The sequence below is a fragment of the Chenopodium quinoa genome, unplaced genomic scaffold (assembly GCF_001683475.1).
Source record: "Chenopodium quinoa cultivar QQ74 unplaced genomic scaffold, ASM168347v1, whole genome shotgun sequence".
Classification (NCBI taxonomy): Eukaryota; Viridiplantae; Streptophyta; class Magnoliopsida; order Caryophyllales; family Amaranthaceae; genus Chenopodium; species Chenopodium quinoa.
In genome coordinates, this window is record NW_018743204.1 from 1,106,852 (window position 1) to 1,121,922 (window position 15,071).

The window sequence follows — 15,071 nt, forward strand, 5'->3', positions numbered from 1 at the left end:
TTATTATGGACCAAAACACTAGCACTAAGTAAGCTCTCTATGCACACGTGAGTTCCCTCCATAAATTTTCTCACTCTTTTCACTCAATATCTTCTTAAAGGTTTTACTCTTATTAATGTTCAAAAGATAAAGTTTTAGAGTACACTTAGAGGCACTCGTGTGCAATTTATGGGAATTTCACAACTATGATGTTTTGGTGATATGATTAGGTGCATATGTATGATTATTAGCAAGAGTTACTCAATGATTAGACCTAATCAAACTTGAAACTTATAGTTGACCGATCTGATAATGAAATGTGCCTTAATATGAATTGTGTATTGACTCGTTGAAACCTATATTGAACAAGTGGTTGCCCATATAAAGTTATTGTTTTGAGTCATTGTTATGAGTATAACATATTATCCACTTTCTATATCTACAATGTATATTCCAAATCTTCCGAAGTATTACTTATTTCTTTGAGAGAGAAGTTATCACACCTTCGATCATAAACAGATGGCACGCGCCGTTTGTTTTTATTAATTTTTATGTATTTATATAGCTCACTTTATACAATCAAACTTTTTGTATTGTAAAATAATGATAAATTTTATACGGAGTACTTCATACAAAAAAAATCTTTAGCCTCTTGTATACATATATTTTCAATAATACACTCCATTAACTCTTATCACATCAACTTTTTCAATTAATTAACAATAAAAAATCAAACTACTAAATTTTACGTAAAGTTTTGAGAAAAGTAATCTGTATAAACACTTTTTCTGAGATAGGCGGGGTATTGATGAAACCACAATTACTTAAGCCTTCACTTGTTCACTATCATATTAGGAAACCACTTTGATTTTGAATTAGATTCAATATAGAAGAGCTAGTAGCTTTTGTAATAATTTGAGACCTATTTGTGTTTCCCCCTTGAAAAAAAAAATAAAAAATAAATAAAAATAAGATCCACAAGTACCAATGTTACCTCCACTTCACTCACATTTAGCAAGCAAAAATGGTTGATGACCCCCCAAAATCTATCAATCACATGGCAAAACTTAAACTAAGCACCATATCCTACGTACATTCCCTGGGATTAGAGCCCTTAAACTACACACAATCACTCCTACACATACATTACCACATTCATTAATCATTATTTTATACCCTTTTGAACAATTTTAAGCCTCCAAAGTTGTCTGCTCTCTTAAGGAAAACCTGAGTAACCCCAAGGCATTTGCATCCCACGTTACCTTCATCATCACCAATCATATCATGCCACGTGTCTCGAACGCCGACACGCCGTAATATTCTAAGGGAGCTGTTAGTGGCCGTCCTTCTAACGGCCAGCCCAATACTCTAAATCATGTGCATCACAAAATTTGTTTTGCTTCTTCCCATACAAGTTAAGTTACTAATTCATCGCATTCGACACTATCACATATATAAGGAGCATTTTTCTTGTACTTTTTAGTACAAAAATAAATGGGTTTTCCTAGCTATATTTTAGCTAATGTTGTAGATAGTGATTTGGTTATGGAAAGAGGATGGAGGGATATGGCACCTACATGTCCTAGGTGTGGTTCATCTAACACCAAATTTTGTTACTACAACAATTATAGCCTTACACAACCTAGGTATTTTTGCAAAGGTTGTAGAAGGTATTGGACTAAAGGTGGATCCCTTCGGAACGTTCCCGTCGGTGGTGGTTGCCGGAAGAGCCGGAGGTCTCGGTCGACAACCCTAAGGCTAACTCATCCATCCTCAAACCATCATGGGCTCACTTCTAGGAATAATAACACCATGTTTGGTAGTCATCACAATCAACATCATCATAGTCAAGATCAACTTGGTGAAGGGCATGTTTCCTATGGTAACTTGAACAACAACATAGTTGATTCCACCACCTCGCCAACGGATTCCGTGGCCCCTCCGATCGACCTTGCGGTTGTTTACGCCAATTTCTTGACACAAAAACCCGAAAATAGTAACGATATACTCTCTAATGGTGGCTACAATAATCCACCATTAGTTGAGTTGTCTAGCATACCGGATGCTACTACTATTGCTCCTTCTTCACAAGTTGTGTTACAAGTGCAACAAGAACATCCTACTTTCTCTCAACCACTTCCCATTATACCCGAATTAATGATGAACCATCATCATAATCATCATGATAATAATCAAGTGTTATTTGTAACAGATTTTAGTAGACCAATTATTCACCATCATCAACATGATGACCATGATGATGTATCCATTCAACATGATGAACTAGGCTTACCGCCATTGCCCGGCGACACGTTATTATTACAAGATCATCATCAACATCACCATCATCATCAACCAGTGTCGTGGGAAGGTTCGGATTTGAATGAACATCATCATCATCATCAACTTCAACATCGAAATCGCGACGATGGTAATGATTTGGAAGTGCCAATAAGGCTACAAGACTTGGAGTCAGATTCACAATTTTCAAACTTATTGTTCAACAATGGGAGTTGGAGTCCACTTGATAATTTACCAGGTTTTGAAACTTCATCTTCTTCTTCGAAGCCTTAAAAAAGAGGCTAAGTTTGCTTGGGATGATTTTAATATTTTCTTGGCTTTGCTCACATTTTTATATTGCTCATCTCTTGTGAGTTAAAAAATGTGAATAAGCTTGTGAATTTTGTTTGGTTTTCATGCATTCATATATAGAGTTTCAGTATATATATAATTATAAATGTATAGAAAGGTTAATTGATTGTCATGAATAATGTGTATGATAAATAATCAAAAGTGTAATGGATATTTATGGTGTTCAGAGATTATATAGTTGGATGGAGAAATGGCATAAAGATGCATAGCTAATTCGATTAGCTATCATACAACGTGTATAATTTTTCATATTTCTTGTAAGAAGAAAGATCCTACTAAATCGACATCTCTTATAGGTCAATCAGCTCAACTACACACGTCAATACTTGAGAGTATGGAGAAAGGTAAAGATATTCTCTATTCCAAAATACAAGTAGATGGTAAGACTCCCTCGAACTTAATTGTGACTTCTAAATCACAAGACAAGTTCAATTTTTAATCATTTTATGTATTAAGAGCTATAGTGGTAATTATCTAAATAGGACGACAACTTGATGCCATGTTTTGAATATCATATCATCCCTATAACTTTCCAAACTAATTAAGCCATCCAAACCAGTAATATCACATAATCACTCCTGATTATAGCTTGGAGGTTTTTGTTTATAAAACCCCCTTCGCTCTATAAATCGAAAGTTAAAGAGAAAACTTATTCATTATACTAATATATAATATTATATCCCAATAATTTGACCATGCATACATGAATCCGTGGATCATGAGTTCCATGCATAAAATCTATCTGTTTCTAGTAGTTGGAATCTTCTAATAAAGCATGTAGCATTAACTATCAAAGCTAAGTTCGGATGTTTTATTGCTCCCTCTGTTCCCTAAAAGTAGTGTAAAGCTACATAATTGACTTCTAATGTTAGCTAAATATTGTTTGTAGCCATTTTAGGTTATTATATGTCAAGTTATGAATTATTAGTGTTACACTTGTACTGTAGTTCACAAATTTGTATGAGTTTGAAATCAAGAATATATTAAGGGTGGTTTAAGATTGGAACTTAATTATAAATACTAGGTATATATTTGGTTTTATTAGAAAATGAACAATTGTTTTTTTTTTTTTTTAAAGAAGTCCTAAACGATACTAAATTTCATTCATTAAAGCCATACGGCATCTACAATTGACAATTAACGATAATGAAAACGAATTTAACAAATTCAAACAAGAATTGATCGGGGAAGGGCTAAGAATCCAAATATATAAATATAATAATTCAGCACATTCTCGATTCGTTGTCTCATACAACTTTTTGAGTGGATCGGTCGCCGCTTCGTAGTTTTGTGAGAAAGAAAATTCTTGTGCTGATTTTGTAACCCGAATCAGAGCAATAATTAACTATAGTCCCGCACAACTGGAGACCAAATTAAACACAAATAAAACCTTGTCTTTCGAAGGAGTTTGAAAAACCATGTCTTTCGAAAAAGATCGAAAAAAACCTTATCTTTTGAGGGAGATAAACCCTTTCTTTCAAGGGAGACATTATTATTACCTAAGAAATAAAAAGCTTAAAAGAAATAAAGATTGGGGCTTTCCACCGGTAAAATCCGATGGAGCCCCTTCAAAATTAACAAAGGAGGTTAGAGTTCAGGAGGGAGAAGAGAGAGATGAGGCTAGGGTTTTTTTTTGATGAAAATGAACAAATTTTTTTAAATATCAAGGTATGGTATGAGTCATCTCACCTCCCCTTAGAATGTATATAAGCCTCATATGCTTTGTGATTTTAAGGTATGGGTAAGAAAATAATTAAAAAACAAACACTAGATAAAAGTTTTTAGCATTCCATTACAGAGTAATAATGCAAAGTAGCAAACTAAACACCTACTGGAGTTTAAAGTGGTCATGTTCTTGCAAAATCAAATACTACCTTAGTTAATTGTTATTTGTAACTTTGGAATTTTTTATATCTCATAAAATATACGGAAAAGTTACGAATAACAATTAACGAAGTATATGTTGAATCAAATTGTAGTTAACTTAAAAATAATAAACATTATACTTCGAATACAACTTTGATTAATTGAATTTTAAAATTTCAAAGAACACTGACATTATATTATAACCAGCTACTTGGAGAGTTAACATATACCAACTACTCAACATATAAACACTAACCGCTAGTATCAGATCGCGATTTAAGAAAACAGTATCAAAATTTTAGAGAGGGAAAGATAAAAGATGAGAGAATTTTATTATTGTGTTAAATAATGATTTATAGTAGCTGAAATAGCTTATATACAGAATTCTTACAATAAATAGAAAAGAGAGTTTGTTATGCTGAGTTGGAAACTCTAACAAAGTATCATAATAAACATAACAAACTATTATTCTTCTTTACTGACGTGGCCTATATCTGAGCTGGCAGAATCAGTGTGCTTCACACCCCCCGCAAGTTGGAAGCTTATTGAAGCATTCCAAGCTTGGACAACAAAACATTAAACTGAGCTGAAGGCAACACCTTTGTAAATAAACCTGCAAGCTGAGCAGTAGGCAAATAGCTTAGGGAAATCAAGCCTTCCATCACTTTATCCCTTGTAAAATGGCAGTCTATTTCTATATGCTTTGTTCAGTCATGAAAGACAGGATTCTTAGCTATATAGATGGTTCACTGACTATCATAATTCAAGGTCACTGGTCTGAGATTCTGAACATCCAACTCCTCCAGAAGTCTTACTAACCATATAATCTTAGAAGCTGCATTAGACATAGCCCTGTATTCAGCTTCAGGGGAACTTTTTGAAAGTATAAACTGTTTCTTGGATTTCTAGGAGATAGGTGAGTTACCAAGAAGCAATAAGTACCCGGTAAGTGACCTTCTGGTATCAACACATGCTACCCAATAAGAATCAAACAAAGCCTGAAGCATTAATTCATCTGAAGCTTTGAGTAAAATTCCATGTCCTTCTATTCCAACAACATATCTTAATGTGTGATGCAGAGCAGTAAGATGAGAAATTCTAGGCTCACTTAGAAATTGACTTAAGGCTTGAACTTTCTATGAGAGATTAGGTCTAGTATTAGTCAAAAAATTGAGCTTTCCTACCAAACACCTATAGACTGTACGATAAATAACTTCTCCTTCTATAGCAGACAGCTTCAAATTAATAGGAAGAGGAGTGACGGTATGCTTGGACAAATCCATACCAAAATCTCTCGGTAATTCACTTGTGAATTTCTTCTAGGTAGTAACAAAAACAAGATCAGTTCTTGAAACTTCTATGCCAAGAAAGTAATTAACCTCTCCAAGATCCTTGATGCTAAAGGTAGAATGCAGATGTCTTTTCAACTCTAAGATGTTGTTTGAATTGGTTCCAATCACCAAAATATCATCAACATAGACTGTGACTGTAGCCATTTGACCCTGATTATGCTTAATAAAGAGTGAATAGTCATTTTTAGACTGCTCAAAACTAAGATGCGCCAATTCATGAACCAATTTGGCAAACCATTGCCTTAAAGCTTGCTTAAGCCTATTATAAAGACTTCTTAAGTTTACAAACTTGATTAGGAGCATATTGTAAACCTTCTGGGACTTTCATATATACTTATTCAAACAAATCTCCATGGAAAAAAGCATTATTTACATCTAGCTAGGACACTTTCCAATTTTTTGAGGCAGCAAGAGCAAGTAAGCACCTTATAGCTGACATCTCTTGACAACTAGAGAGAAAGTTTCTAGGTAATCTATGCCATACTTCTGTGTGAACCCTTTAGCCACTAATCTAGCTTTGTACCTCTCTATACTATTGATAGTACTCTTCTTGATAGTTTCATACACAATAACATTCACACAAGAATTTCAGAGTACTAGCAGGAAGAAAAATAAAAAAGAGTGAATTTCTGGAAGAAGAAGAAGGCTGAAAGTGAAAAGGAAAATGTCTTTCATGAAAAATTACGTACATCTCTAGACACATGAATGTTCTTAGACTTTAAATTATCACTTTATATTTTATTCTGAGTGGAAAAATATCCCAAGAAAATATGAGGTTCTACTAAGGTCAAATTTACTTCTCCCCAAAGACTCTTAAATGTGAATAATCTGGGGCTTAATCATGAATCTTCTCATAAGGTGAAACAAAACCCAAACATTTTAAAGGAGTTCTATTAATGATATAGGCTATACACATTACAAATTCACCCAAAACCGAGCTGGCACATTAGACTGAAAATGCACTGCCCTAGTTATCTCCAAAAGATGTTTATTTATCCTTTCCACCACTCCATTTTGCTAGGGTATATCAACACAGCTTGTTTGATGTATAATGCCCTTTTTTAGGTAAAATTTCCTTGCTTCACCCTCACATAATTCTAAGGTATTATCAGATCTAATGCACTCAACTGTCATTTTGTATTGAATCTCTACAAAAGCAGTAAAAGATTCTAGAATAGAAATAGTCTCGGATTTATATTTCATCAAATGAATCCAAGTACATCTAGAGATCAAAATCATTAACAATGGTCAAATTGAACAATTGTTGTCAGTTACAAGTCTATGAGTACCCCAAAGATCAATATGCAAAAGTTGAAAAGGTCTTGAAGTGTTGATAGAACTATAAGGAAAAGAAAGTCTATGCTGCCTAGCAGCAGGACACAATTGACATATAGTGCTTATTGACTCCTTAGAACTAATTACATACAATATCAATTAGTCTAAGCTGAGAATAAGGCAAATGGCCTAGTCTAAGATGAAAAGGCTTGGCTTTATTTTCTGCATCATCTTGATGATTTGCAAAAGCAACTATGGCAATCAGCTGGTTATTTTCTTGCTGATCATCAATAGAAAAAGGAACAGGTAACATCTTTATTGTTGAAGTGGTGTATAGTATAAACCTTTCTTCAAGCTACCAAGATGTATTCTCATTGAATGATCCTGAACAAAACACTTATCAGAATTGAAAATCACCTCACAATCCAAATCTGAACATAACTTTGGAACTGATACCAGATTAAACTTAAAACCAGGCACATATAGCACACTCTTAAGGGTAATTCCCTTTAGAAAAACTGCCCCTATGTGTGCTACTTCCACCACACTACCATCATGTATTGTAATACTATGATCACCGGCAGTCACATTATCAAAACTAGTAAAATATTTAAGATCATAGCACATATGATCTATAGCTCCACTTACAAGATGAGATCAAGCAGAGTTTACCTGCCAGAAATGTTGCAATGTCTTCTTTTGAACTGTCATTATTAGCTTTCTATACACAATTATCATTCTGGCCTTCCATGAATTCTTTGAACTTACTATACTAATCCAGGTAAAAGAGGATGTTACAACTTCATCAGCATCACTATTAACTTCACCTCCTTGAGCAAAATTTGCATATCTCTTATTATTTTGCTCGAAATCCCTAGGGTAACCATGTAATTTGAAGCATTTATCAATTATGCGTCCAAGAATTTTACTATGATCACAAAAGAACTGTGAAGGTCTTCTAGTATCAAACCTTCCCTTGTTTCGATCTTGGTATCGAAAATTAACCTTGCCAATTTGAGAATTTTGATTTCTATATCTGTTATCAAAATTTCTTTTGTCAGCTATAAAAGCATATGGCTCATTAGAACCTTTATCTGCCATGAGAGCATGTGTTTCAACTCTAGAATGTAAAGAATTGACAACCGATTTGTGCCTTTCTTCTTGTATAAGAAGCCTATATGCATGATTAACAAGAACCAGTGACTGCATCATCAGGATATTTCCTCTGGCCATTGTAAATTGTTCATTAAACTTCATCAAAAATAGAATTAGTGTCTAATCTTCTCTTTGTTTCACCAGTTTTTAAGTAATGTTAGAAGTACAATATTTTGGACAAGTGCATGCTGGAAGTGGACTCATACCATCTAACTCATCTCATAACAACTTCATCTTTGTGAAATATTATGCTATAGACTGATTACCTTGCTGTAAATCAGAAAATTCTTGTTGTAGTGCAAACAACTGAAGACCTAAGGATTGTGCATACCTCTCTTCTAAATTTTGCCAATTTCCCTTGCTGTGGTAAAAAAAAAAAAAAAAAAATACTTCTAGCCAAGACTGGTTCTAAAGCACTTTGAATCCAGCTAATCACCAAATCATTGCATCTTCTCCAAGCATTATAACAAACATCATCTGAACTAGGTATTGTAATCGATCCATCAACAAATCCTAGTTTATTTTTAGCAAATAATCCTATCATCATCAATCTCTTCCAATCACCATAACCAGTACAATCAAATTTTACAGGAACTAAAGCCATTTTCAAACTATCATTTGGATGAATGAAGTAAGGCGAAACAGGATTTTGCGTATGATCTTGCGATTAATTAGTTTCCCAAGCCATTATCAAACCAAAAAATTTAACAAATTCAACTGTTTATTCTAGAAGACAAATGCAATCGAACCAATAACTTCAACTAATTACAACAATTTCCAAAAAATTCAATCAAGAATTTCTCCAAAAAATACCTCAAATCAACTAATTCTTCTAACAATTAATTTCTTCAATCAAAGAAAATACACCTCAATCAATACTGCAACGAACTAAGAAAAAACGATCAAGAAACTTACAAACAACGAAGTTAATGAGAAACAGTCGAAAAACTCCATGAAATAGCTTCGCAGCTCTGATACCATATCAGATTTATGAAAACAGTATCAAAATAAGGAAAAAAATTAGAGAGAACTTTAGAGAGAGAAAGTAGAAAAAAGATGAGAGAATTTTACTATTGTGTTGAATAATGATTTACATTAGCTAAAATAGCTTATACACAGAATTCTTACAATAAACAGAAAAGAGAGTTTGTTATGCTGAGTTGGCAACTCTAACAAACTATTATTTTTCTTTGCTGACGTGGCCTATATCTGAGCTGGCATAATCAGTGTGCTTCACAGCTAGTTTTGCCGATAGGGCCTTAATTGAGTGTTCCTAAGTCCTAAGTCCTATTGTCTTAACCCAAACTCATTTTTGATCAACTTGTTTAATTACATTCGAAGTAGCTAGTAGAAAATTTAAAGTAATAAATGGTCAATAATATTTTTTACTAAACGTTATGACTAGGTCATCCAATTACATAAAATTTACGAAGTAAAAGGTTGTTAAATGCATGAGAAACATTTATAGTAAGTAATTGCGACTTTAAGGGTAATTAAAAAAGCACCATTTAAAAAAAAAAAAAAAAAAAAAAAAAAAAAAAAAAAAAAGAGCCGAAATTTCTAGAGAAATAAACTATTAATACCATAAACATTTAATTGTTTTAAAAAAAAATAACACTTTTAATACCATGAACATATAATTTGTCAAACATTTTTGACAGGGTCCATAACAATTGACTAAATTTGCATATATGGACAATATGGTTAAAAGTTGCGCACTTGTACTTACTCTATATATGAAAACTAATTCTTAGTCAACATTTGCACACTATACATGTGGGTTTGACCGTTTTGCTCAACCTCAGATTATACTATACGATAAATTGCTGTCTTTTATAAATGAAGAGGACATATTCTTCATATCTTTATTGTTTTTAATTTTATTAATTTGATATCTATATTTCAAATTCTGAAATGTTGAAAGCTGTAAAACTCAGTTAATTTGGATAGACTTCTTAAAATATTGAGATTTGAGGAAAGTTCTAGGATCACTCCCTTATTATTAAGGTCTTTTTTCGCAATAAATGTTCACCATTAGTTAGGTCTATATATATGAATGTAGACTACACTTTGCACCCATCTTTTGATAAAAGAAATATACTTCCTTTGTCAAATGGAGATTTCAGAAGATTTTGAATTATTATTCTCCATCTTGCTCCATGCTCTATCACGATGTCAAAAATATTTTGAAAATAAAAAGTAACAATATAACTTACAGAGTAGACAACATCGTTTCTTCGACTCTATACCTAATGTTGATGATCATAAACCTTCTAGCTAGCTTTTTTACAGTTTTTTACACGAGACATCGAATATAAATTGAGACTTTTCAATTGATATTAAATACGGGTCTAGTTTACACCCTCAAACTAAGAGAGAAAGTCCACTTTATAAGCTCAAAGGAGATTCCATCCCAAAATCATATGGCAATAGGAGAAGTAGCCTCTTACAGATCTCATATTGTGGGTCTGCCTATGATACCATGTTAAATACGAGTCTAAACCGCACCCGCAAACCAAGAGAGAGAGTTCATTTCATAAGTCCAAAGGAGGTTCCATCCCAAAACCATATGGCAATAGGAGGAGTAGCCCCTTAGCCTATAAAGTTTGACTCTCTCTTAGCTTCTTTTCTCAATGTGACACTTATAATATTTGGTAAGATATACTTCAACAATTGAAGTTCTTTGATCAATAAATCATGTACTTTGCATAATAATTACACCGCAAAATCTTATAGATACATATTATCATTCCGTGAGTTTTAAAACTAACTCAGCCTACGCACTTTTTAAGAAAAAGGTTGTCAAATTTTCTAATCCTCTTCTTTAACAAAAAAATGCATTGAATTTATAATAATACAAAATCAATTACATCGTCTAGCTTACTTTAGAAGTTTTGGTTGATTTTACTACCTACTAATAATTCAATAGCTTTCTTAGATCATGTTTTCTTTTTTTTTTTTTTTTTGACAATTGCAAAGGAAAGATCATGTTTTCTTTAACGGACAACCTAAGTAGAAACATATCGTGAACAGAATCTGACAAAATTGCATTGGAAAAATTATTTAATAGAAATCGATCTTTCATTAAATTAATCATTGTAATGTTTCATATATCTCGTTACTATATATATTTTTTTTTCACTTTTGTTTTCCATATCTTTATTTTAGTCACGTTTGATTAATAAAGAGTTGTGTAGGCCAAATCCTTCATTTATTTTTAAATAAGATACATCAAATATAAGGAAATCAAAGTGATTTAGTGAGTAAATCGATCACTAATTAATTAAAGTGCTTAATCTTACATAAGAATTAGAAGAAATTGGACTCCTAATTTTTTTTTTTTTTTAAAAAAAATGGAGAAGAAAATTGGACATGCAACATGAGTGTGTAAAAGAAGAATTGGATCCATTTAATAAATTAATGCTCAAGTTAAATCAAATCTATATTAATAGATTAAGTTCAATAATTATTTGGTCAATGGATCCTTTTATGTACACCAAAAAATGAATTAAATGATGACAATTTTCTAAATGAAATGAAATTGTGGACTACATCAATTTGATGCAGCTAACTAATTAATCAAAGCCAAAGACATGAGCAGGAGCACAAGGAGAGTTCTTCCAAGCCTTAGCATGCATCTTCAAGATCTCTCTAGCCTTCTCCTTTGTCTTTGCCTCACAATCAACTTGTAATACCAAGCACAATTTCGTCACCACCCCTAACTGCACCATCTCCTGCACCACACTCGGACTTCCCGAATATTTCGAAATTGCGTACAATATCTTTATCCCCCTCTCCGTAGCAAAATGAGACACTCTAAGGATTTTCTTTGACACCACAGCCAAACCCGCGGCATGGCCTAGCAACTCGGCCCTTCCCTCAGCACACCCGCTGAGCTGGTCCAACACTGCTAGTACCATTTCAATATTCCTCCTCTCATTACACAACAATAGAAGCTCGATCATTACTGGGACCGCCCCTGCCTCGACAACCCTAATCCTGTTCCTCCCCCAGGGACACGCCAAGGCCAACACTTTAAGCGCGGCCTTGGTAGCCTTAGGGGATACATCATCTTTTATCATTTCGACTACTTCTACAAAATGTTCGCGACTAAATGCAACTAACTGTGTAGGCTCGGCTACTTGCACAAGCTGCTTCATTAGCCCTGCAGCATTCGCTCTCGACTCGTAGCTATTCTTCTGCATGATCCTCACCAATGAATCAACCAACAATCCTTCATTCTCCTTCAACACTTTCTTTAACACCATCTCATCCGATATCTGAAGATGAGATAGTATCCTCAAAGCTTCATCGCTCACACTATTGTAAGTACAATGCTTATTATCTTCATCCGACTCACTAACTACAATCAGACGCACCAAGAACTCGGCAACACCCGGGGTAGTCTCCAAGCAACGCTTGTTAGCACTGCTCCCATAAGCAATAGACTTGAGCTTCTCAAGATTCTTAACAAGGTGGTGAGCCGACGAGTTGGAGGCATCATCAATAAGCTTCAACACTTGTTTTTTCGTAACCGGGGCTTCGGCGTAGGAAAGCGTTCAACACCATAGGAAGCATTGAGAGTACACCAAGATTGAGCAAGCCTCCTAAGAGTATGATTAGGTGTAAGAAAAAATTCAGAAGAATCAATATTGAGAGATTGTTTAGTAACAGGACAAGTTGTATTATTGTTAGTAAACACCCATTTTTCAATACTTTCACGATCATAAGTAATTCCTGTTGAAACTGTAACTGGATCTTTCATTATTTGTAATGAAATTGGACAAATGAAAAATGGTGGAACATCTATTTCTTCATTGTGATCCATTTTTTTTTGGGTAATTTTTTGGTGATTTTTGGTTGACTTTTTAAAGGTTAATTTTGAAGGTATTATTAAAGATGTAATTGTAATATGTAATTTGGATTTTGAAGTGTTTGAAGGTTTTGGAAATGGAGAGATTATTTGTTGTTTTAGTTGATGGTTTTTGGTGTTATATATATATATATGTAAGGTTGTTGCAGTGTATGAAATTCAAAGGTCAAAACACGGAAAAAACAAAGAAATGAAATATATTTTTATTAAAAATTAAGGTAGACTTTTCAAACTAATTGAAAGGCTCAAGACAATCGTATATGACTAATACAACTTTCTTCTTATTTTGATTAATATATTACAACCTGGTTTTTGCAAAAGTTTGGCTGTATTTTTATGATTATAATAATTATAATAATAATCAGTTGTGTTAGTGGAATTTTTCTACAAAATTCAGGAATATTCTTTTTGGAAAACAGGTTTGTTGATTATGTCAAGATTAAGAGAAAATTTTAAGGTTTTTGCTTATAATCCCATGATGAGTGAGTAGTAATAATTATCTTAAGTAACAGAGATTTTGAGCCTAAACTAAAGGTTTTCATATTACATTCGACAATTGGTGGTCAATTATGCAAAACTTCGATACTAAAAGTTGTTGAAATACACAGTACATATATGTATTACATGAAATTGATCTTTAACCATAAAAGTAATTGCGTATAACACTTGAATATTCTTTAATATCTTTGACCATAAAAAGTCATACAGAACATATATTTTAGGGACAAAAATTTCATACACATTGTACTCGTTATATAAGTTAACTACAAGATCCTACATTTATTGTATACATAAATTTATGCAATTTCATGAGTCCTACTACATACATTTTACAACATTATACTAATTTACTACTCCACTTTTCTTGTAAATCATTAAATAGACATAATCTTTGATTTGTCTATATAAAATTGATTTCAAGGACTTTACTTGAGACTATTAAACATAATAGGTGCAATAATTAAACACAATTTATGAAAAACCAAAATGAATAGATTAATTGTTCAAATGAAACAACCCACTAAATACAAATGTTGAAAAGATAGGGACATGCATGCAAAAATGAGGTGCTGCGTAAATTTGACTTTCTAAGAAAGTAGTAATAGTATATAGTAGAAGTAAAAGAAGAGACAACTAAGAAAAATATATGAATAATATTAATAAAAATATAAAGTCTATTTAATTTATTATGGGATTAATATTATAATAATAATAATAAAAATAATAAAGAAGCAGGTGCGCAGATGCCGACATTATGATTGAATCTTCGAGGCGGCTACCTTTGCATTACTGCTAGTTCAGCTACTATGGCCATTTTGGTGTGCGTTTCTTTCATTTACCCTTTTTTGACCACACTATTTTGTCACTATACAGTATACTCCAATGGGTCAATTTAGTGATACAATTAAAAGTAGTCTTACTCACCTTTCTCTCTCCTCCTTTCTCTCTTTTCCATGTGATTTTTAATATTTTAGTATTTGTTATGGATTTGCAAATGCATAACAATATTACATTAGTACTTCCTCAAAAAAGTGGTGTAAGTGGAGTTGGTAGGAAAGAGAAATAATAAAATATTTGTGAAAGTGAGATTAGTAAGAGAGATAATAAATAAAATAATAGTGGGTCTTTACCAAATAAGAAAGTATTGCAATTATTATGAAACGGACATAAAAGGAAAGTATTGCGATTATTACAAAACGGAGGGAGTACTCCCTATGTGTTTTAATAATTGTTATACATATGACTTTAACCATTAATTTATTTAATTATATGTTAGTAAAATTATAGGAAAATTGATATTATGAAGTATATATTATAACCGAATCCAACGATGTATTATATAATAATATTTGTTTTTTTTTATATACATCTTGCTAACAAACGCCCCGGGACGTTAGATAAGAATTAAAAATATTTTT

General features: G+C 32.7%; 1 protein-coding gene and 1 pseudogene across 1 annotated transcript; one reads left to right on the top strand and one right to left on the bottom strand.

Annotated features, from left to right (window-relative positions):
• The first annotated feature begins 1,473 nt into the window (after positions 1–1,473).
• On the top strand, positions 1,474–2,553 carry LOC110733957 (dof zinc finger protein DOF3.5-like). The gene has a single exon (XM_021914023.1). The coding sequence runs from the start codon at positions 1,474–1,476 to the stop codon at positions 2,551–2,553; it is 1,080 nt and encodes a 359-aa protein (XP_021769715.1).
• A 9,134-nt stretch (positions 2,554–11,687) lies between these two features.
• On the bottom strand, positions 11,688–13,291 carry LOC110733841 (annotated as a pseudogene).
• Between the last annotated feature and the right edge of the window lie 1,780 nt (positions 13,292–15,071).